Source organism: Ranitomeya variabilis, chromosome 6 (assembly GCF_051348905.1).
Source record: "Ranitomeya variabilis isolate aRanVar5 chromosome 6, aRanVar5.hap1, whole genome shotgun sequence".
Lineage (NCBI taxonomy): Eukaryota > Metazoa > Chordata > Amphibia > Anura > Dendrobatidae > Ranitomeya > Ranitomeya variabilis.
In genome coordinates this window covers 125,656,808-125,679,311 of record NC_135237.1, presented here as the reverse complement: position 1 = coordinate 125,679,311, position 22,504 = coordinate 125,656,808, and the positions used below count along the sequence as shown (strand labels likewise).

Here is a 22,504-nt window from a genome sequence, read left to right as displayed (position 1 = left end):
CTTGGATACCAACTGCATGTAACAAGGGATGTGCCTCGCCATCTCACAGGTCAGCTCACTGTCCAGATGCCGGATCGTCCCCGGCTGTAGAGCTGGCCGGGCTTCATCATCTAGGGAAACGCAAGGCTTCCAGCCAACTACCGGGAACGCAACATATCCAAGAAGCCAGACGAGACCACGTATATAGTTACTGAAACAGTAACATTACATTTTCTGTGCTCATTATTAGTCTAATATGTCCTGTACAGCAGAGAGAACACCCTAATAACTATTACCAAGAAACCAAAAACTTCTAAACTGGTCTAAATCCTTCTACAGAATCGCTGAGTGTTCCCGACGTTAATGCCTGAATGTACAGCTCCGTTACAGTCTGACCGGATTTATTAGTATATGGCGTTTCGGAGTACAAATCCCTTTAGGCAGACAGTTTGAATAATGAAAGATACATTTTCAGACGCTTCCGCTGAACTCACCCTGTATCCCAAAGGGAATAAAATCGTCCACTCCAAGGAGCAATGTACCCTGGAAAATAAAATCCCACATGAATACAAGGCAAAAATGGAAACAACAAAAAAAATGCACAAAAAACTCAACAATAATAATAATAATAATAATTTTTATTTATATAGCGCCAACATATTCCGCAGCGCTTTACAGCTTAGAGGGGACTTGTACAGACAATAGACATTACAGCATAACAGAAATCACAGTTCAAAACAGATACCAGGAGGAATGAGGGCCCTGCTCGCAAGCTTACAATCAATAGGAAAAGGGGAGACACGAGAGGTGGATGGTAACAATTGCTTTAGTTATTCGGACCAGCCATAGTGTAAGGCCCGGGTGTTCATGTAAAGCTGCATGAACCAGTTAACTGCCTAAGTGTGTAACAGTACAGACACAGAGGGCTAGTAACTGCATAAAGTGTATGAGAACATGATGCGAGGAACCTGATTGTTATTTATTTATTTTTTTTTTATTAGGCCACACAGGGATAGTTAGGTTAATACTAACACAATAAAGTGTTAGAACCTACGTCAATATTGGAAATCTGACAGAAGCCAATAAGCTTGTATCTAGCCCCTTAGATATTTTCTGCTGGTGTACAAATGGACAGCTTCCTACATGAATGATCAACATTTAGGCCATGTTCACAAGCTGCATTTTGCTGCTTTTTTCTGCAGGCAAAACCTTCTCTCTTGGCAGTAAATAAGAGGCTTAAAAAGACAGGTTTTGCTCCGCTTTTTTTGCGCATTTGTTGTAACGCCAGACCCTTCTAAAGGGAAACTAGACTGCAATTATACAGCCAAGCCTGTGGTTGGGCAGCAAGAAACAAGCGACAGGTTTCCTTTAATATCAATAATTATGTCATTGCTTATAGTTTAGAATGTAACATTTACCAACAGAAGTATAAGATAGGAAATATTTAAGTGGGAGATTTTTTCTCAAAATAACCTCCGTCTACAGTCCTCCGGGAGTCAAACACTGTGGAACTCCATTTAGAATGTGGAAATATTAACAATTGTCCGGCGAGGCAAAGCCGTGATAGTCACAGTTCATTTATCTTCTCCGCAGTTAGGCAAACTTTCAAGGGGGGAGAGGAGCTGGCGATGGCCGCTTTGTGTGCTTCACCTTCATATTCCCAGCTCTCCTCCCCAGCGGAAGCTTTGTCTAATTGCGGTGAACAGAAGATAAATGAAGTCGGTGACTGCTGCCGACTCATCTCTGTAATATTGTTAAGTAAAAACTTCCACCATAATGGAAATACAGCATTTTTATAACAGTCTGATCAGGGTCATAACAAAATATCAGCAGAAATGCGAGAGATAGTAGACATTGCCCATCTGTCAATTTAGAGGGTTTAGTAAGTATACAAGTTGACCCTAATTGATAGGATAGGGAATAAGCTCCTGATACTTGTGGGGTCCAACTGTTGGGACTCCTGAGAAAGAGGTTCTGCAGGATGGAGCGGAGGTCGAGCACACGCACCAAAGTTCTGTTCATTCTCTATGTGAATGCCAGAGATGGCAGGGCTCAGCCTTTCCTTACAGTCCTGTAGACAATAAATGGTGCACGTTTGCTCTGCCAAGGCCCACTCTCAAAATTATAAGGGTCCCAAGAGTCAGGCACCCATTCGATCAATATCGTGGCCCACAGCCTGTCAGTGGGAGGTAATTTATGTACTTGGTACAACCCCTTAAAATGTAATGCAGGCAGATGCATCATAGAAGGGATATCCATCAAATAGGATGTCAGGTGGAAAAAGAGAAATCCATATATATATCTATGTCGAGAACAAATGGTTCCAGAAAGCCTCCCGATCCGATCTGTATTTTACCTATATAGTACATTGACTATAACAGATTTGTCAGGAGAAAGACCAGCATTACTAGCCCTCAGACAGCACACACGGCTTATACTCGGCACACCGGGCAGCCTACCTGTGTAGGTTAAGTAGATAACGGTTAGGAACACGACTCCAGCAGCGAGAGACACTCCCAGAAAGAAGAGCGTCTGAAACTCCTGCTTCGTCAGCTTGTCTCGGAGGTACTGTAGTAAAGCGTATGCCTGCAGCAGCGCAAACACTCCTGAAACAGACAAGGACAAATCACTAATGGCATCGCAGCAGGATTCCGATACAGCACATTATCCAAATGCCTGAGATTTAACTGTCAATTAAAAAAAAAAACCACATCACAGTTTAGTCATTTTACCAAGCTTTATTGCCCATAACAGCTGTATTAATTTTCCGCTCCCTACTGCAATGCTGTCAATTAAATCAATGACCATTCAGTCTGCAGCATGTCAAATACTGCGGTGGAACAGTCATGATTTATTGTGGATTTTCCCCACTCAGATCAATGACAAAAAGAATATCTGCTGAAAATTCCAATATTGCAGACAATATGGATATGAATATGCAATTCGTTAAAAAAAAATGCATGCACTTAAAGAGGTTGTCCACTACTTTTGCATTGATGAACTATAGGTCATCAGTGGCTGATTTGTCGGGGTCCAACACCCAGCACCCCCGCCGATCAGCCGTTATCTGTGTTGGTGGTAGCGGCAAGTGCTCACTTATCGAGCTACTCCATGTACTCGTAGTGGCCGGGGCTTTGTACCGCACATCCACCTCCTATTCATATCAATAGGGGGCGGACGTGCAGTACCTTGCGGCAGCCACTACAGGCAGACTGAGCACCTTGGCAAGTGTGTACTTTCGGCCAGCGTCTGCTAACACCGATAACAGCTGATCGGCGGGGTGCTCGGTGTCGGACCCCGGCTCATCAGACATTGATGATGACATTAATGGTCATTAATGCAACAGTACTGGACAACCTCTTTATGGGAAGCTAGCATCAGAAAACTACTTATTTTTAAAGGTGTTTGCATTGCATGTATTTTTACAATTTTTGGTAAATTTAATTTTTTTTTCACATCACGAGCCTTATTGAAGAGTAAAAGTAGTGTGCTTGCAGTTTTCACACTAGCCACTGGGGCTTTTTATACTAATACATTGTCCTATTGGGATATTTGCAGCCATTTCCTTACTAGAGGCAGGATTCCAATGAGTGCTAACACCTCTATGCACATCTGATTACACAAGATCCACCATTTACAATACGTGAGGTCACTGCCCCTCTGTCTACACAATGACCCTTTGCACTCGCTCATTATATGCTTCAATACAAAGGCTAGGGTCGGGATCTGACCACTGCAGCTATGCTATGACACGTGTTGTTTCCTGAAACTAAAGGAAGGTCGCGTTTATAAAAGGCAGTGTGAAAATTGAACGATTTCTATTTTTTTTTCTCATTTTAATAGAGATTGTAATAATGGTGGAATAGGGGTGGGGGACACTGCATCGGTCTTCTCGCTCCCCCCCCCCCCCCCATAAAAGATTAATTTAACCCAAAAACCTGATTTAATCGATAGGTCACTTTCAAACAGCTGGCATTTAAGCTGGCCATACACATCAGCGGTTTGGTGAAAGAAGCAACGGACAGATGGGTTACAACGTGACAGGATACTTTAGCTCCTGATAGTGGTAGGGGGGTCCCACTGTGGTTCACCCATCTCCCTCATACAGAGAACATACATACCCAGCACAATAACGTGTTCATCTCTATGCGGTGGTGGGGAAAGATATAGCGACTGACCAACAAATGGCATTGATTGTGTATGGCCAGGCCCAATAAAAAAATAACGAGCAGTTATACATGTAGACATTGCTAACAAATATTAAGAGACTAGAAGTGTTAATGAAAATACAGGCAAGAAATGAAATTATAGCCAAATGAATGCACAGCCGCTGGTATGGAATATCCAAACATGCCACCGCTTTATGTCAGGATCTTACCTGCAGCTGCCATGTGCTCGCTTGTACGGATGGGTTGAAATCCAACAAAGGGAATTTGCATGGATAATATTAACCCCACAATGAAAAAGGTGCTGTATGCTGCAAAGGAGAAAGAAGAAAGCATAAGAAGCAGTTGTCAAAAAATTATTATTTATCAAGAGAGAATTGAAATACAATTAAAGGAGTTTTCTAGCACTCATGACCTATCCTTGAGAGCGGTGGTGTGCTTACAACACCTCAGTGATCAGCTGCTGGCAGCCCAGTAAGTGGCGGCTGTGAACAGTCTACAGACTGGAACACAACATCTCTGCCAGCCTCATTGGTGGCCGCTCCCACGTGCGGCAGATCAGTTCTTATTCAGATGAACAGGGGCTGATCTGCAGGACCTTGCAGCGGCCACCAACCAGGCTGACAGATGTGTCCATAGACTTTACAGCAGGCCACTGACAGCTGCCAGCGGCTGACTACTGGGGTGTCTGGTGTCACATTAGCCTTTTACTATCTGGGACACTGTTCAGAACTCATAAAAGAAAATAATTTAGCCTTTAATGTTTAATGGCAGTTTCAGATGAATTTGCAGCCAATGTCACTTCCTGATTCTATAGCTCATCATTTCTCCTCTCCCTCCATAGATTTTTTATGAGCAGCATCTGTCATCTCATTCATCTGTGTATCATATACATCTGATTTTCCAATCAAAATTTCTCATTTACACTTGATACAGGAAAGATATATATCTTGGTACCATGTTAGCCAGTAGATAGAAAAATATTTAGAATTGAGAGTCCTCAGTGGTTGATACCTTTTAATAGCGAACAGAAAAGATGGTAACAAAGCTTGCAATTTGTTAAAATCTTTTCAGTTAGATATTAAAAGGTATCAACCACTGAGGACTCTCAATTACACTTATTGATTTATTGATAAAATTAACATCACGATGATTACTCTGTCTGTAAGCCACAGACCCCAAACTGTCGCTTTTCCGAGGAGCATCTGATAGGATGACATGCAGCACGGTTTCCCCCATCATATAAATGCAGTTATTCAAAGTGGCAGAGTGGTATAACACGCTCCTGCTACAAACCCCACTAGCAGCTAAATACTACAGTGAGATCAGACAATGTCTTGGCTATACACCGAAGAAATAAAAATACAAGCAGACACGGAAGAGCGCATCAGACACAGGAAAACAAGGACATTTAATCAATGGAAGCCAAGACGGGCAGCTCATGAAACACTACTCTATGTAGGCCAAGGAAAAACAGCTTTGTGGGCCCGGGGGAGCCAGCTCCTTGTGGGAGCTGCAGGGCTGGCCAGGTGTTAAATGAACCAAAATAATCCTTTCTGGCTTACGAGCAGAAAGTTATCGATTACGGCTGCATTGCTTCTATGTGATAAAGCATGTGCTGGATTTTCTGCAAGAAATGTATCTATCAGTACAAAGGTGTGCTGTACAGATCCACCAGTCCACAGGGCTATGTCTCCTAGGATGGCCTACACAGGGCACAGCTTGGTAACAGAAGTGATAAAATGAGCGTCCCCACCACCAATAATGTACACTGTGCTGGTATATTACACCGCAATGTGCAGGAAGGCTCCGACGTCCCCAATGAGCCTCACGGTGTAATAACAGGTCTCTGGAAGAAATACCGAGTACCCACAGGAAATTCACACAACAGACGAGGAGACCTGGGTCAGAAGATACCGAGACCTCAGCCTCATAGCACAGATTATCTCATCACCATTTAATTTGTGCTCTATGAACCTCTGAATAAAGAAAACCTTCCAACCTTGATTTGTGAATTAGGAACCTGCATAAGACAATTTCCTAATATGATCCTATAACTCAGGAGAACTGATACAATGTACTGGGGAATTCTATCATTGCTCTGAAAAACACAGGGAGAAGTTTATGAGATACGAAACTGCATTCTGCCTTTAGTGCTGCAGGCAGCAGTGATCGTGAGGAATCCGGTTTCCTACTCTGTGACCCAAGACATTTTAGGATATAGAAAACAGAGCTGCACTATTAGCTTGTCACTGATGCATAAGCAATACCCTGGAATAGGATTAATTTTTGCTAAGAGGATTGTGCTCGATTAGATAACAAAGGGTTCACTTTCAGGACGTAAACTGAACAGTGCATTAAATTGCAAGCCCATGTGGAAGAGCACAAGTATGCTGTGTGGATAAGAGCACAAGTATGCTGTGTGGATAAGAGCACAAGTATGCTGTGTGGATAAGAGCACAAGTATGCTGTGTGGATAAGAGCACAAGTATGCTGTGTGGATAAGAGCACAAGTATGCTGTGTGAATAACTTTGCCAAAGTCTGCTCACTACAGCCCATCATTGTTCAGTGTAAATAATGGATGTAGTGGTGATTCAACTGTCCATATAATGAAAATATTGATGGTCAGGAGGTGGATGTGTTAGGAGAGACAGCTGCCTGTGCAATGTGGGGGAAGGCAGAGGCACAGAGGTATAATCACATTTCCACATCCATGATGATGGTGAGAGTCCATTGTGTACACAGCCTTTATTAGCAACGTTGGAACGTAATGCGAGGGTACTTTGCTCCCATCAAAACATTAGACTTTAATGAGTGTTTTAATCACATTTTTTGGGGTCCATAATGTGGAGAATACCTCTTCTGTTTGGAAGAAATTTTTATTTTTAGATTTTTCTCCCATTGTCTGGATACAGCAATTACACACTGGTTATCCCCTACTGTATGTTAACTGCTCTCAGAAAGTCCCACCTAGTTTGGCAGTAAGAAAAAGTTGCTTTTAGTTTACGCTTCTGATTGGCTAGCATGACAACCATTCATATGCAAGGAAATCCAGATGGACTAAACTAACTGAGCATGTGTGTCCACTGGCACTAAACACAACAGATAATACGAGAGAAAACTAAGAATACGACGGGGCGCCAAACTATGTATGTAACAATATCTAGATTTAAAAAAAACAACAATAAAAAAAACACCCTTGTAACTAATTTAAAATAAAAGAAAAATGCAATGTGTTATCTTCGTGTGCATGAATGCTTATCTGCAGGAGAATGCCTGTAACACAATATATGCCCCATCCATGGAAAACTTTACGTAAATCTGCTAGACAGCCGATAACATGTTCACAGAAGCCCATAAGCAGTCTGGATCTTGATCTAAAACCTAGCAGTCGCTCAGTAAAGCACAGGAGAAGGAAACATGGCATTACCCTCATGTGTCTTGTAGAAACGCTTAGGCTCCCCTTTGTTTAATGTCATTGAGAAGATCATGTTTGAAGTGTTAGAACAAATCCTTTCGTTTAGCCCCTTTACTGCTGTATTATTCAGGGCACTGCAGAGGCTTGTAGCACAGAACAAAGTCTCGAGGCATGTCACACAAACCAGGCGACGAAGACGGCATCTTACATTGGGTCACCTCATCTCCCCTAAAGCCGTCATATATAATAATTGTTAAGAGTGCCATCCTGTGGAAACAGCCGCAATATACAATTGTCAGTGGAAATGTCTGACATGACTGCGAGAAGATAAACACTATAATGAATCACTGAGCTGAGCAGGAATAAGGATCTTATCCCATTACGAGCTTCTACACTATGCAGAGCGTACACAGTCTGCCAGCCGGCCCGCGGGTGTATGGCTTTATATTATGTACAACGCTGTACTTAAGACACCCACTGGTCTCCAAACCAGACTCCCATCGATAACATCTTGTGGCAGTTTCCCTCTTTTCTTGTATGAGACCCATAAGTAGGGACATTGTCATTGCTACAAACCATCATGGATTATTATTTATTATGCTTTGCTTATATAGCACTATCATATTCCGCAGCACTTCACATACATCATCGCTGATCCCAATGGGACTCACAATCTAAATTGCCCATCAGTATGTCTTTGGAATAACAGGTCTTCAAAATATAGTCACACTGAATATTGGCATCCGTGACATGGTTCAAGACCAGATCAGGGGTCCAAACCGACCTGTCTCGGGCCTAGATGTTACAGTCCGTACTAGGACGGTGTTTCACGGACAACTGAAATGAATTAAGGTTGCACTTAAACTCTTGTCTTATGGGAACCAACAACTATTTCTCAGGTTACCTCCTTTTCGAGGAAAAGGGCAACAGAATAATCCAAGCATGGAGAAGAGGAAAACCACCAAAGCTGGATTCATACCTTGCCTTGAGGGCAACACATAAGCCTAGCATTCTCCTGCCACATATGAAGAACCAGACACCGTAGATATTGGTCAACCACACACTCGCTCAGCCAACAGCCATCTCCCCTTTCCCCTGGGGGGTTTGGAGCAGGAGAATGCTCTTGTCCTGCAAATACTTATCCCTGCCCTCTTTTATGAAGGAAAATATGGAGGCCATTCATGCACCTAATAAGTATGGCTGATCCTATTGATATCATCAGGTTTAGCCACCTTTTCTGCGTGCCAAGGCCTTCACACAGAGAATGAGCTCTCAGCTGTTTAGCATAGTTAGAGGAAGCACATGACCTAACAGCTTTCAGCTCCCGAATACCTGAGGGGAATCTTGCTTCCAACGTGTCACTGGCTAAGGACAAAGGCTCATTCACAAGCTTCTGAAAAATAACCTGTACAGATCTGTGGAGAATACTGTGGATTTGCAGCAGATTGTACCGATGCTGCAGACCTGAGATACAACCAGTTATGTGCCATGTATGACAAAAAAAAAGGGAAGAAAGGTCATTAGTCATTATGTGGATTCCAACAGTTTCTTTTTACCCCCATCCTAACAAGGAAACAAATGTGGTTAGCTGTGCTGAGAAAGGAAAAGACTAGCAGGACCTTGGCAAGTCATTTCCTCTTGTCAGTTCTGATAGGACAGAGACTCTTCTTAAAGGATACAAATTATATATGAACGCGTACATGCGCCAACGGCAATATCCCTCGACTTCCACATGCATTTTTGTGCAATTTTTCAGCGGTAAAATCCAGGGTGGATGGAATGAGAGGGATCAATGAGTGGAACAGGCTGCAACGAGAGGTGGTGAGTTCTCCTTCCATGGGAGTCTTCAAACAGAGGCTGGACAGACATCTGTCTGGGATGATTTAGTGAATCCTGCTTTGAGCAGGGGGTTGGACCAGATGACCCAGGAGGTCCCTTCTAACTCTACCATTCTATGTTTCTACGATTCTATGAATAAGAATGGCACGTGCGTTAATTTTGTAGAACATACCATGGAAGATGAACGCTTGGGAATGGGGTAAATTAACTGCAAAAGCGTTTTTACTCTAGTGCCAATTTCATCCTGGTGTAACGCAGAACCACGACGTGTCGACTCGATTGTGGGTCTAATTGCCTGAATAGAAGGTCGTGTGCGCCTGTGAAACTGGCCTGTGACAGAAGTTTACACTATTCTTTGGAAGGAGTAGCATTAGATGCAATCGCATTGCCTGGCACAAGTGGAAGAGGGCAATAAAAGATGTGGGGCATCTTCGTGGTTTACAAGTTGCAAAAAAAATGTTCATAAAAGGGGTTAATCCCACTCTGGAAATGTAACTTTTACACTCAATACTGCTTTCAAACTTCTCTGCTGTGACGCCTCTGCAAGCAAAGAATGGATTAAATCAACCTTATTTGCTTAAAGTAATTAAAATAAAGATTAAAATATGGCTTTTTTTTTTCTTACACAACAAAGATTTGAACGATTACATCTCATTGAAGAAAAAAATGCAACAAAAAACTAGAGATGTTAGAAATGCTCCACAACTCTGGCTCTTAATTACAAAAAGTAATTGGTTACACTAATTTCGCTTTCTTTGTAATATAAAAAGGCCTTATCAAAGGCTAGCACTTGGAAATAATAGTTTCCACTAAGCAAGGAAATTGCAACAAGAGGAGGTCAATGCAGAAAATGTTCCATCAGAAATGGCTCTTATTATGCTGTGATTAGTAGTGCTATACATATTACAGCATATAATACCATAGGGTATTGCTTCATGGCTATGATGGGCACATGGGGACTTTAAAATTAGAGATAGGGGGAGGGGTTATATTGGCAATGAGTTTCTTCAGCAAGGCACAGGTCAAGCTCATGCCAGGAAAAAATTGCTTAGGCTAGTTTCACATTTGCAGACGAGGGCTTTGCGGAGGGCTGCGTAGTTCCTCAGTTACGCCCCGCCCACTGCTGCACCTCTTCCTTCAGATCCGCCTACCCTATCATTAACATTGGGTACGCAGGCCATGTGGATGCCTCCACATGCGTCGTTTTGACGCTGCACCGACCGCAACAAAATGCAACATGTTGCGTTCAACACAAGTCGGCGCAGCGTCAAAACGACACATGCGGAAACATCCGCATGGCCTACTTACCCAATGTTAAAGATAGGGTACGCAGGACGCATGCTGACGTAGGCGGAGCTGAAGGAAGGTGTGGCAGTGGGCAGGGCTTAGAGGAGGAACTACGCAGCCCTCCGCAAAGCCCTCGCCCGCAAATGTGAAACCAGCCTTAGAGACAAGAAGCTTTCCCCTACTCTATCTAAAGCAGGGGCGGGGAATCATTTTTTCTGCAAAGGGCCATTAGGATATTTATACCATCCTTTGGGGGCAGTACAAATTCCGCCTACAAAGTACATCCTGACCCTGGCACTGGTGTCAGGACGTAATCTTTCATTGCATGCCCTTTAGTGTTCAGTAGTGAACACTGCATGTGTGCGCTAACAGAGCAAGAAGAAATGAATGAGCTGGTGGCAATCAAAATACACGTCCCTGCCAAAGATTGCGGTCCCTGAGAATCTGCTCAGGGCCTGATAAAAGGTCATCAAGGGCCATAAATGGCCCTGGGGCCTGAGGTTCCCCAACCCCTGATCTAAAGGCTCAATCATGTCCTTCTTTAAAGGGTGCTGTCCAGGAATTTCATATGGTTGACTTAAAAGGGGCTGTCTGCTCAAACTACAAGTCTGCAGTCACTATGCGACTGCAGACTTCTGCACGTGGTGACAATTTTCCGATGCCAGAGCCGGGAACAGAGGTCATGTGACCGCAAGTATATGAAATGCATACTCCTGTCCACATTCAAACTAGATGGATGCAGTCTCACTCAATGCAAATGAAATGAGCATGGCTGGACACAGTCTAGTCGGAATGTGCCAGGAGTATGCATCATACTTGCAGTAACATGACCACTGTTCTCGGCACCAGAGAATCCTTACAGCGAGCAGTGCATGACTACAGACTTGTAGATTATGACCACTATCATAGGATAGGTCATCAATACCAGATCGGTGCTGAATAGAGGACAGCCACTGCAGTGTGTAAAGCATTGTGCTGTTCCGGCTCCGAATGCCATGTACATCCAGCCAAAGCGGGAGTTGGGACCCCATGATCTGTGGGCTGCCGGACATCATCATTTGATATTCATGACCAAAGAGTATGCCATCAAAGTTCTGGACAGCCCTTTAAGGACCCTCTACACTGAAAATTTAGTCAAATCCATAAAAAAATTTTAAGCCAGGCAACAATCTTAAGAGGCAGGTAGGGGAGCATTTCAACTCCCAAAAGGCGACATTGCGAGAAAGAAGGGGTAGATAGGTAAGTAAGTCACTGCCAAGGGGTCCAGTAGTGGCCTATTCCCTCTCCATGTAAGAAACACATACGTTCAGACAGTGTGCATGTGCATTGGAGTCGTTAGGAATGGCTGTCAGTTGAAGGTAGATCAACACCTTTAGTTTGTTTTAATATTGATTTTCTTTTTTGCCGTTGTTTTACAAATATAATAGTATGCCAATGTTACAAGCAAAATAAACGAAGAAACTGTGACCCGAGCAGCTAAAGTCATTCTACCAACCATTTATCTCTTTTTAAAGGGAACCTGTCCCCCCCCCCCCAGTCGTTTCAAACAAAAAGAGCCACCTTGTGCAGCGGTAATGCTGCATTCTGACAAGGTGGCTCTTAGTTATTGGTGCTGTAACTATAGAAATAATCCATTTTTTAATTTGTCAGAAATACCTGGTCTTCAGTCCTGGAGGCAGGCGTTTCCCTCCTGCAGCAGACGCCACACAGCCGTCACTCAAATCTTCTTGGCGCCGCCTCCTCAGCGCTGTTTTGAAAATAGCCGGCGCCTGCGCTCTTTTCTCCTGCCTGGTGCTGGCGCAGTGAGCGCTGCCAGTCCTCATATGCAGTCTCGGTGACTGCGCCTGTGCTGCCGCCCTGCCTGTGAATCCCAGCCCCGCAGTGACTTATGATTTATTCACATTGCGGGGCTGGGATTCATAAGCAGGGCGGCCGCACAGGCGCAGTCACCGAGACTGCATATGAGGACAGACGGGCAGCGCTCACTGCGCCTGCACCAGGCAGGAGAAAAGAGCGCAGGCGCCGGCTATTTTCAAAACAGCGCTGAGGCGGCGGCGCCAAGAAGATTTGAGTGACTGCTGTGTGGCGCCTGCCTCCAGGACTGAAGAAAGGTATTTCTGACAAATTAAAAAATGTATTATTTCTCTAGTTACACACAGGGTGGCTCTTTTAGTTTGAAACGACTGGGGGGGGGTGACAGGTTCCCTTTAAGCAGAATCTGAGTCACAACCTCCTGGCTGGCAAATTTGACTGGAGTCAGACAATTGTCTGGATTTTTTTTTTGAGAATATGCATAAAAATTATAGATGTAGAAAACTTGTTTTATGCTCCACATGTTCTCTCACGTGAATAAGGTTTTCAAAACCCCATATAAAAACACAGTGAAATCAATGTGAAATGTTCTAAAAATAGAGGATTTTCATCAGTTTTTAAAAGGGAATCTGTCACCCCAAAAATTGTATATGAGATAAGGCCACTGGCATCAGGGGCTTATCTACAGCATTCTGTAATGTTGTAGATAAGCCCCCGATGTAACCTGAAAGGTAAGGAAAAGAGGTTAGATTATACTCACCCAGGGGCGGTCCGGTCCGGGGCCTCCCATCTTCATAGGATGACGTCCTCTTCTTGTCTTCCTGCCGCGGCTCCGGCGCAGGCGTACTTTGTCTGCCCTGTTGAGGGCAGTGCAAAGTACTGCAGTACGCAGGCGCTGGGCCGCTCTGACCTTTCCCGGCGCCTGCGCACTGCAGTACTTTGCTTTGCCCTCAACAGGGCAGACAAAGTACGCCTGCGCCGGAGCCGCGGCAGGAAGGCAAGAAGAGGACATCATCGTATGAAGAAAGGAGGCCCCGGACCGGACCGCGACGCCCATCGGACCGGACCACAGAGGGACCGCCCCTGGGTGAGTATAATCTAACGTCTTTTTCTCATCTTTTAGGATACATCGGGGGCTTATCTCCAGCATTACAGAATGCTGTAGATCAGAGGTGTCAAACTGCATTCCTCGAGGGCCGCCAACAGGTCATGTTTTCAGGATTTCCTTAGCATTCCACAAGGTGCTGGAATCATTCTGTGCAGGTGATTAAATTATCACCTGTGCAATACAAGGAAATCCTGAAAACATGACCTGTTGGCAGCCCTCGAGGAATGCAGTTTGACACCTCTGCTGTAGATAAGCCCCTGATGCCAGTGGCCTTATCTCATATACGATTTTTGGGGTGACAGATTCCCTTTAAGGTGACATCTGCAGTATATATGTAACGCATGTGAATGCTGTAACACACGTGGCTGATTTTTTTTTTACTGCAAAAATCTGAGCCTAGTCTTACTTTGGGTTACCGTTTTATTTTAGACTCCTTTCTGAAATGTCTCCACCAGTTTAAAAGAATTGTCTATAATCGTGAGATGCTTTAGAATTTCTGACAAGTCAGCGCCATTGGGCCTCAATTAAATAAACTTATAAATATATATATATATATATATATATATATATATATATATATATATATATATATATATATATATATTCATAGAAAAACACAAAAAACAACAAAAGCAACAAGACAAAAAACAATAAAACAAAACAAATAAAGCCCTTTTTCTAGTCCAGTTGAAAACACTGCATATGTTGACTGTTGTATATACCACTGTTACCCATCTAGAATTACTCCTTTTTCTGGTGCTCAAACACAAGTATAATGGAGACTGAGCTAAATCCTAAATTCAGCATTGACAGTTTCACACCAAGTCTTACCACTTTATTTTCCATTTAGAAAAAAAACCAAACCAAACAACCCACTAACAAAGCTGAATACCAAACCGTACAATGTGCTGCTCCATGTTTTATAAAGATTCAGCATTCTGGGATATTGACTATTGTGACTGAGCGTAGCTGAAACCACTAATGATATAGTACTGCTCAATCTTAAGAGCCAGGCAGCCTGTAAAATATGTCTTCTTGATCTAAAAGCACAAAACTGTGATGCAGCTCGCCTAATTCTAGCTATTCTTTTAACCTCTTCTCTGTAGATGCATTGTTGGGTATACTTTCCGTTGGCGCACAGAATAGGAAAGCGTACTCTGCTGGGCTTTCCTATACAGGACCAAAAAACATGCCAGTGCTTACTACCCATAGGGAGGAAGAAGGAGCGCCTATAGGCCACTGACTGTGACTAATCGGTATATACACTTGAGAGCTACGCAATTGTTTTAGGCAGGTGTGTAAAAACTGCGGCAAAGGAAGAATGCTTTCAGAGTAGGAGAGTTATAACATGGAAAGTGAAGGCACAAAAGAGAAATCTAAAATCAGTATTTGGTGTGACCGCTGTTTGCCTTCAAAATAGCATTGATATGAACTATATTTGTACATAGTTCGGAAGGGAAAAAGCATCACTGAATTTTGAAACACAAATTTGGCTTAAATAGATTTTGGGAGCCATGTTGCATTTGCACGTCCCCTAAAGCGCACAAACAGAAGAAACCCACTACAAGTGACCCCATTTAGTAAACTACACTCCTCACGGATAATCTCTAGGGGTATAATGAACATTTTAAACTTGCATGTAGTACACAGAATTTTGCTTTAGCCCCAAATTGTTCACTTTTGGAAGAGGTAAGATGAAAAAGCAAACTGCCAAGTTTATTACCCATTTTGTTCCGAGCGTGTCGATACCACGTATAGTCAAAAGGTTCTCATTGGACGCTCGTAAAGGAAGAAGCGACATTTGGTATTTGGAATGTAAAATTACGCTGAAATAGACTGCAAACAATGTCTTATTTCCAGCCCCTGAAGTATTTAACAAAAAAAAAACAAAAAAAAAAAAAAAACACACAACAAAAGTGACCCAATTTGTAAACTAGGCCCATCACGAAATTCATCTAGGGCTGTGTTGCGCATGCTCAACCACATAGGTGTTCCACAGAACCTTTTAAAAACACCGATGTGAAAAAAAAAATTATTTTTTTTTCTGTTAAAATGTTGTTTTAGCCCCAAATTTGTAATTTTCACAATCATACTAGGAGAAAACGGACTTCATAATTTGTTACCCCATATGTGGTCAACAACTGCTGCTTGGGCACATGGCAGCACTTGGAAAGGAAAGAGCAGCATTTGATTTTTGGAGCATAAATTTATCTGGAATAGATTGTGAATGCCATCTCGCATTTGCAAAGCCCCTGACATGCCAAAACAGCAGAAACCCCCCAAAAAGTGACCCGATCCACAAAAAAATTATAACATTTAGCAAAATACTGTTTTAGCACCAAATTTATCATTTCCACTAGGGCTAATAGGAGAAATTGGACCCCATAATTTGTTAGAAAATTTTTACACAACGTGGTAATACCCGATATGTGGTTGCACACTACGGTTTGAGCACACGGCAGGGATCGGATGGGAAGGAGCACTACTTGGCTTTTACAACTCAGATTCCTTTTGAATAGATTGTGGGTTCCCTGAGCGGAGCCCCCGAAGTGCCAGAACAGCAGAAACCCCCACATGTGACACCATATTGGGAACTTCACTGCATGAGGATTTCATTTGGGGGGCATACTGAGTATTTTGAACCCACAGGTGCATCACAGAATTTTATAACATTGGTTCGTCTCAATTGCGGTTTTGGGGATTAACAGAAACCCCAATGCAAATGCCCAGTGGAGAGTGCAGGATAAATGTGAGCTGAGCCTTACTGCGATCTTTGGGAGGCAGAATTAACAAATAGACAGCAGTACAAGAATAGTTATTTTTACACAGTTCACTGTGCAGTATAAGTGATAAGACGACTTTTCTTCTGGTCGGTGAAATTACAATAATCATTTTTTCGTCGCCATATTCTGAGGGCTGTAACTTTTTTTTTTTTTTTTATTATTAATACTGACAAATCCTCAACTCCATGTGGTGAAATGCAGCCCCAAACTTGCAAGTAACCTCCATCATGCTTCACTATTGCCTACAGACACTTGTTATTGTACCGCTCTTTAGCCGTTTGAAGAACAAACCGCATTTTGTTACAGCCAAATTTATCACATTTTGACTGCTTATTGCAAAGCCTCTGCCTATTGTTTCTTGCATAGTTAAGTTAGTCTTATTTTCATGTCGAATGTATGGCTTTTTGTCAGCAATTCTTCCATGGAGATCAGTTCTGGCCAGACTTCTGCGAATTGTAGATGGGTTACAGAAAAAACATGGAGTCAATAGGTCCACTAACAAATATCTACAGCCCACCGAGGAAGCCCAAGTGAAATGTGCATTGGGGCTTGCCCACATGGTTAATATGGGTAAGAGTTAATAATGATTCTTTTTGTTTCATACAGCTTTAAGCTTACTTCGAAACTGTTTGGCATGGGGGTTTTTCCACTCAGATACCTCAACTCTCAGTAGCTCCATTTGAGAGATATGATGCATCTAACAAAGACGTAATACTATGTTCAGGCACTGGCACTTTAAAATGTATGATTTTTCTTGGAAAGAAGGAATATAAACCAGCTCACCCGTGATACATAAACTAATCTTCAGGAGCACGGACCCGCTGTGTCCAGGCGTATAGAATCCAAAAAAGAAGACATCATGTCATGATTAAGGGACCTTAGTCTCCAGAAACACTTTGAGATTCTTACCCATATGGCTCGTGCTGAAGTCTGTATCCTCTATGCTTAAAGTTTGTGAATAAAGAAAACTCTTTTTTACGGATCCGGTGAAGCTGGACATTCTCTTCTCTTTTTTTATGATTTTTCTTGGCCAAAAATCCCTTACCCCTTACACTAACTAGTGGAAAAGCAGGTTTTGCATCATCTGAGCTTTTTTCTATTTGACCTTGTCTATTTATAGTTCTACAATTGTCTGTATACCTGTTCTTTGATAGCTTGAATAAAATTTATGATATTTTTAGTAGACCTATTGACTCCATGTTTTTTCTGTAACTGTTTGATGAGAGGAGTGTCCATAACATGTGTGGCCCATGAACTGTATGGCATAGAGCTTCAGTAATATTTAATAGTGTACTATGAGTACTGTTCAATTGATACGGTTTCTGAACTGTAGATGGGTGTAGCTGGGCATCACTGGTTGCTGCCAGTTCTGAGCTGACGGCACTGCTGAACATCTTCTGATTCTGAATAGAAAAACGTTGGTGTCTTTCATCTGATGCACTAAGTTTCCTTGACCTACCACTGTGTCTACGATCCTCCACGTTGCCATTTGTTGATGCTTCTTCAAAAGATCTTAAATTGCACAATCGGAAAACCCCAGTTTGATTTGATATCTTTGCCTGGGAGACACCTTGCTGATGCAGTATATCTACCTAGTGTCTTGTTGCTGGGCATAGCCTTGCCAGGGTGCATGACTTGTGACATGCACAACTTAACCTTTTCTGAATTTGTACAAGTGTAGAAGAACTGATGCTGATTTGAGGGTGGTGACATCAAATATTGATTTAACATGCAAGAACAGAAGAGAGAAAAAAAAAAAGAAAGAAAAAGGAAAAAAAAAAGAAGAGGGCAACGAGTAAGGACATTTGAATACTCCAAATTATTTAAAATAGTAAATTATTTCGGTGCTTTTCTGGTATACGAAATATTAGTATTGATCTCATTTAGATTTCGCTTTTATCCATTCACTTTGCTAAAACTATAAGAAGCTATTAACACTTCTATTTTGGAAGTAATTTTATTGTGAAGAAGTTTTTTTGTATCTGTCTAAAACATTTCAACAGTATGGTATCCAAGTATACAAGGCAGTATAAAAACAGGATGTTGGGTCAGCACTACCAGTGCTCACTTTTCGCACAGGTACACCAGGTTACGAGCCTCAATTTTGGAGAAGGGAAAAAAAAAAAAAAAAAGTCTGTAAATGGTGCTCAAAATCCCCACTGTTAATGTTAGATATACTGTTCAAATGTCGAGGACACAGTAGACGCGCTTTCAGTGCAAGCGGCCTGGCAGCTTTGGCATATTGATCCCATATCTGCCGGTTTATAAGGTTTGGGGATAGGCTCCCTTTAAAGCTACTTTATCTTGCGAGTGCAGTTTCCTCTACATTTGGATACATACAAACCCTCCTAACCTGCCAGTGCACCCATAACATGGATGACCATTACGTGGGCGCCATGCTTACGTAAAATTGTGCCCATATCATAGAAAACATGTTACCCTCAAATCCACGCAAGAATTTAACTATCACAAATTTTTGACCATCTGTCCCTGCTGTGACTGCAATTACCACCAAAAATAAATTGTTTTGTACACAAGTAGTTTGAGCCCATTTATATATCCTATATACCAGCTTATGGTGAGGTACAAGATGGAATGGATATGGGACTTTTGTTCTGGGACAGGATAATGTATGTTGGGCCAAGTTCACACAATATAGTGGTAGGATTATACTGTTGTGCTCTTAGTCTTTTTTGGTAAAATGTATTACATCTTTTCCCCTATTTAAAAAACTTAAGATATTGGCACCACATAAAAGCCAAACTAAAGCTGCAAAAAAAAAAGCAAGTGTGCAATACATATAAAATACATTATTCTAAAATGTTACATTTTGTTGTGGGAATGTTGACATTTGAAGGTTTGGTCCTGAAAGAGCGTGACTGATCTCAAAAAGGATCTGCCACCTCTTCCGACTTAAGCGGCCTAGTAACTATTGCACCACCACCTTGTATTTTTCAACTCTGAAGCCTCTTTCCTCAGATCTCTGTAGTGAGCAGTTCCTCTGTTATTACTCCCGGAAATCTAGAAAAAGTGACCACTGGGTGTTACCAGATACTGATAGTAGGCAAGGGGGATTGGCAACATCCAGTTTTCCATTTATTGTGAAGTTTTGAGCAGAAAAAGTAGAGATCTTTTAGTCCTGGTCTGTAGATTGCTCTGGTTGTCCATCCTATAGATAGGTGATAATCTTACAATCTTATCAAAGCATTATCTCACCCTTTAGTAAAAATTGTGGGTTGGCTCAGAAGAAGGACATGCGTTACCATACCATTCTGCCATTTTGAAAGCAAATATTTTGACATCGGAATGGTACAGAAATCTCCATTCTACAGATCTGGACATGGAGTTACTTACCTATGTAGACTCTCTTGCTGTAACGCTGCATCAGTAGCAATACAAACACATGAAGTGGAATCAGATTGATGATAAACACGTAACCACCCCAAGCAGAAACCTAAAAGAAGAGATAGAAGAAAACATGATGTCTATGTGGCTGAAGTACCGACGTCTCCGATCTCTGAGGCAGAGCGTGCTGCCTCCGTGCAAAGCAACCTAATCAGCAATGCTTCAGTGGTAACGCAGGAGCGGCTGATGACTAATCGGCTCCAATGTTAATATATATACACAAAACACTTTATAATTATGGGCTTACTTATCAATTTTTATAAAATTTATTTAGAAAGACTAGCTTGTTAAGAAAGATTGGCATTTAATATCCAAAGCTTCAGGAGATAATCTAGGCAGAAATCACAGGCTTATATCAAATCACAAAATAATACACCACACAAGTATAAGGAAATGTAATATTTGTTCTTGTTTTCTGTAATTCTATGTTAATGACTACATAGTGAAATATTTAAAGGTGTATTCTCACACTGACAAATAATGGCTTTGAAACTTAGAGGGTGGCAGCTAGGAGTCAGGCAACCCATCATTTAAACATGGAAACCTTCAAAAAGAACCTCAAGACTGACCTCTTCCAACAAACCCACAACCTGCAGTAATCAAATTATGTAGCAGCCACTTAAGTCGTCATAAAAATATATATTTTATAAAAAAAAAAAATACTGAGCACTAGGGCCTAATACCAGACTCAGACTTCCCCACTCTTTATAGATAACTCATTATAATCCTGTGTGTTGATAATGAGACTAATGAAAAGATAACATTAAATACAGCAGATAACCTATTATGACTGAGATTCTATGTTATGTCACAGCTCGCCTCCTCACCCTTTCTCCACAAAGACCTTTTCCCAGATCGGAGTATGGGTGGCAAAATATTTATATCTATCTATCTATCTATCTATGTCAGATGAGATGGATATCTATCTATCTATCTATCTATGTCAGATGAGATGGATATCTATCTATATATATCTATATATGTCAGATGAGATGGATATATATATATATATATATATATATATATATATATATATATATATATATATATATATATATACTTATACACACACACACACACAGTACAGACCAAAAGTTTGGACACCTTCTCATTTTAAGATTTTTCTGTATTTTCATGACTATGAAAATTGTACATTCACACTGAAGGCATCAAAACTCTGAATTAACACCTGTGGAATTATATACTTAACAAAAAAGTGTGAAACAACTGAAAATATGTCTTATATTCTAGGTTCTTCAAAGTAGCCACCTTTTGCTTTGATGACTCCTTGCACACTCTTGGCATTCTCTTGATGAGCTTGAAGAGGTAGTCACCGGGAATGGTCTTCCAACAATCTTGAAGGAGATCCCAGAGATGCTTAGCACTTGTTGGCCCTTTTGCCTTCACTATGCGGTCCAGCTCACCCCAAACCATCTCGATTGGGTTCAGGTCAGGTGACTCTGGAGGCCAAGTCATCTGGTGTAGCACCCCATCACTCTCCTTCTTGGTAAAATAGCCCTTACACATCCTGGAGGTGTGTTTGGGGTCATTGTCCTGTTGAAAAATAAATGATGGTCCAACTACACGCAAACCGGATGAAATAGCATGCCGCTGCAAGATGCTGTGGTAGCCATGCTGGTTTGGTATGCCTTCAATTTTGAATAAATCCCCAACAGTGTCACCAGCAAAGCACCCCCACACCATCACACCTCCTCCTCCATGCTTCATTGGTGGTTGTCCTATTTCTGGGTGAAGTGTTCCAGTGCGGTGGTAGATCTGGCCGTGAGTTAAAACAATACGGTCCGAATCCAGGGGGCGGTGCAATGTTGGCACCGAATGTAGCAAACGCATGAGAACTGTTGATGCTTCTGATATTTTCCATGAAATTTCTACTGTGTTGATGCATTCCTTTCATTAACTGCTCAAACAGTTCTGAGTAGTGAGGTCTCGGTAGCATAACTTTTCCTTTTTGGCAGCATTGAGTAAACTGATTGTCAGATGGTTTTTCATCAATGAAATTCAGAGAGTCGCATTTAGAGCAAACTGCATTCATATTCCCACAGTAGTGTTCATGAATTGTACTTTCATTGTCTGTTACGTAATGTGCAAGTTGTTGAATATTGTCCTGGTCGTGCCTTAGTTGGTAGAGCATTCGTTTTTTATGAATTTGGCGATCATGTTGTTCCTGTCGTACAACAGTTTGTTGTGGTGTCTCCTGTTGGCGACGTTGTCTGTGAGATTCCACATCCTGGGCTAGTCTGGCGGCAGTTTGTTGTGGTGTCTCCTGTTCCCGATGTTGTCGTTTCCTTGCTGCTGCTGCTTTTCTGTCATCCTCATTGGCGTATTTTCGTTTACAACCCATTCTAAGATAGAAACACAGGGAGATGCCGCCCGTACAGGGAGACGCAGGCACACATCCTACACAATGGCGGCACTTCACAGCAGTGGAGGACAATGATGATTCCAGAATTCGCGGCAGACTGTGCCCATCGCTGATTGGTCGAGGCCGGCTGGCCTCGACCAATCAGCAAGGCGGGATTTCCGAGACAGACAGACAATTAGACCCTTAGACAACACAATGGCGGCACTTGACAGCAGTGGAGGACAATGCCCGTCGCTGATTGGTCGAGGCCCAGGCGGCCTCGACCAATCAGACGCGGGATTTCCAGGACAGACAGACAGAAAAACGCTTAGACAATTATATAA

General features: G+C 42.2%; 1 protein-coding gene across 1 annotated transcript in view; it reads right to left on the bottom strand.

Annotated features, from left to right (window-relative positions):
* STT3B (STT3 oligosaccharyltransferase complex catalytic subunit B) overlaps positions 1 to 22,504 on the bottom strand; it is a 170,606-nt gene that overhangs the window by 35,666 nt on the left and 112,436 nt on the right. Inside the window, exons 5-8 of the mRNA XM_077268964.1 lie at positions 19,748 to 19,847; positions 4,358 to 4,456; positions 2,439 to 2,585; positions 474 to 522 (exon numbers count right to left, since the gene is read on the bottom strand). Of these exons, the coding sequence (XP_077125079.1) occupies positions 474 to 522; positions 2,439 to 2,585; positions 4,358 to 4,456; positions 19,748 to 19,847 (395 nt within the window). The remainder of the gene's footprint in view (positions 1 to 473; positions 523 to 2,438; positions 2,586 to 4,357; positions 4,457 to 19,747; positions 19,848 to 22,504) is intronic.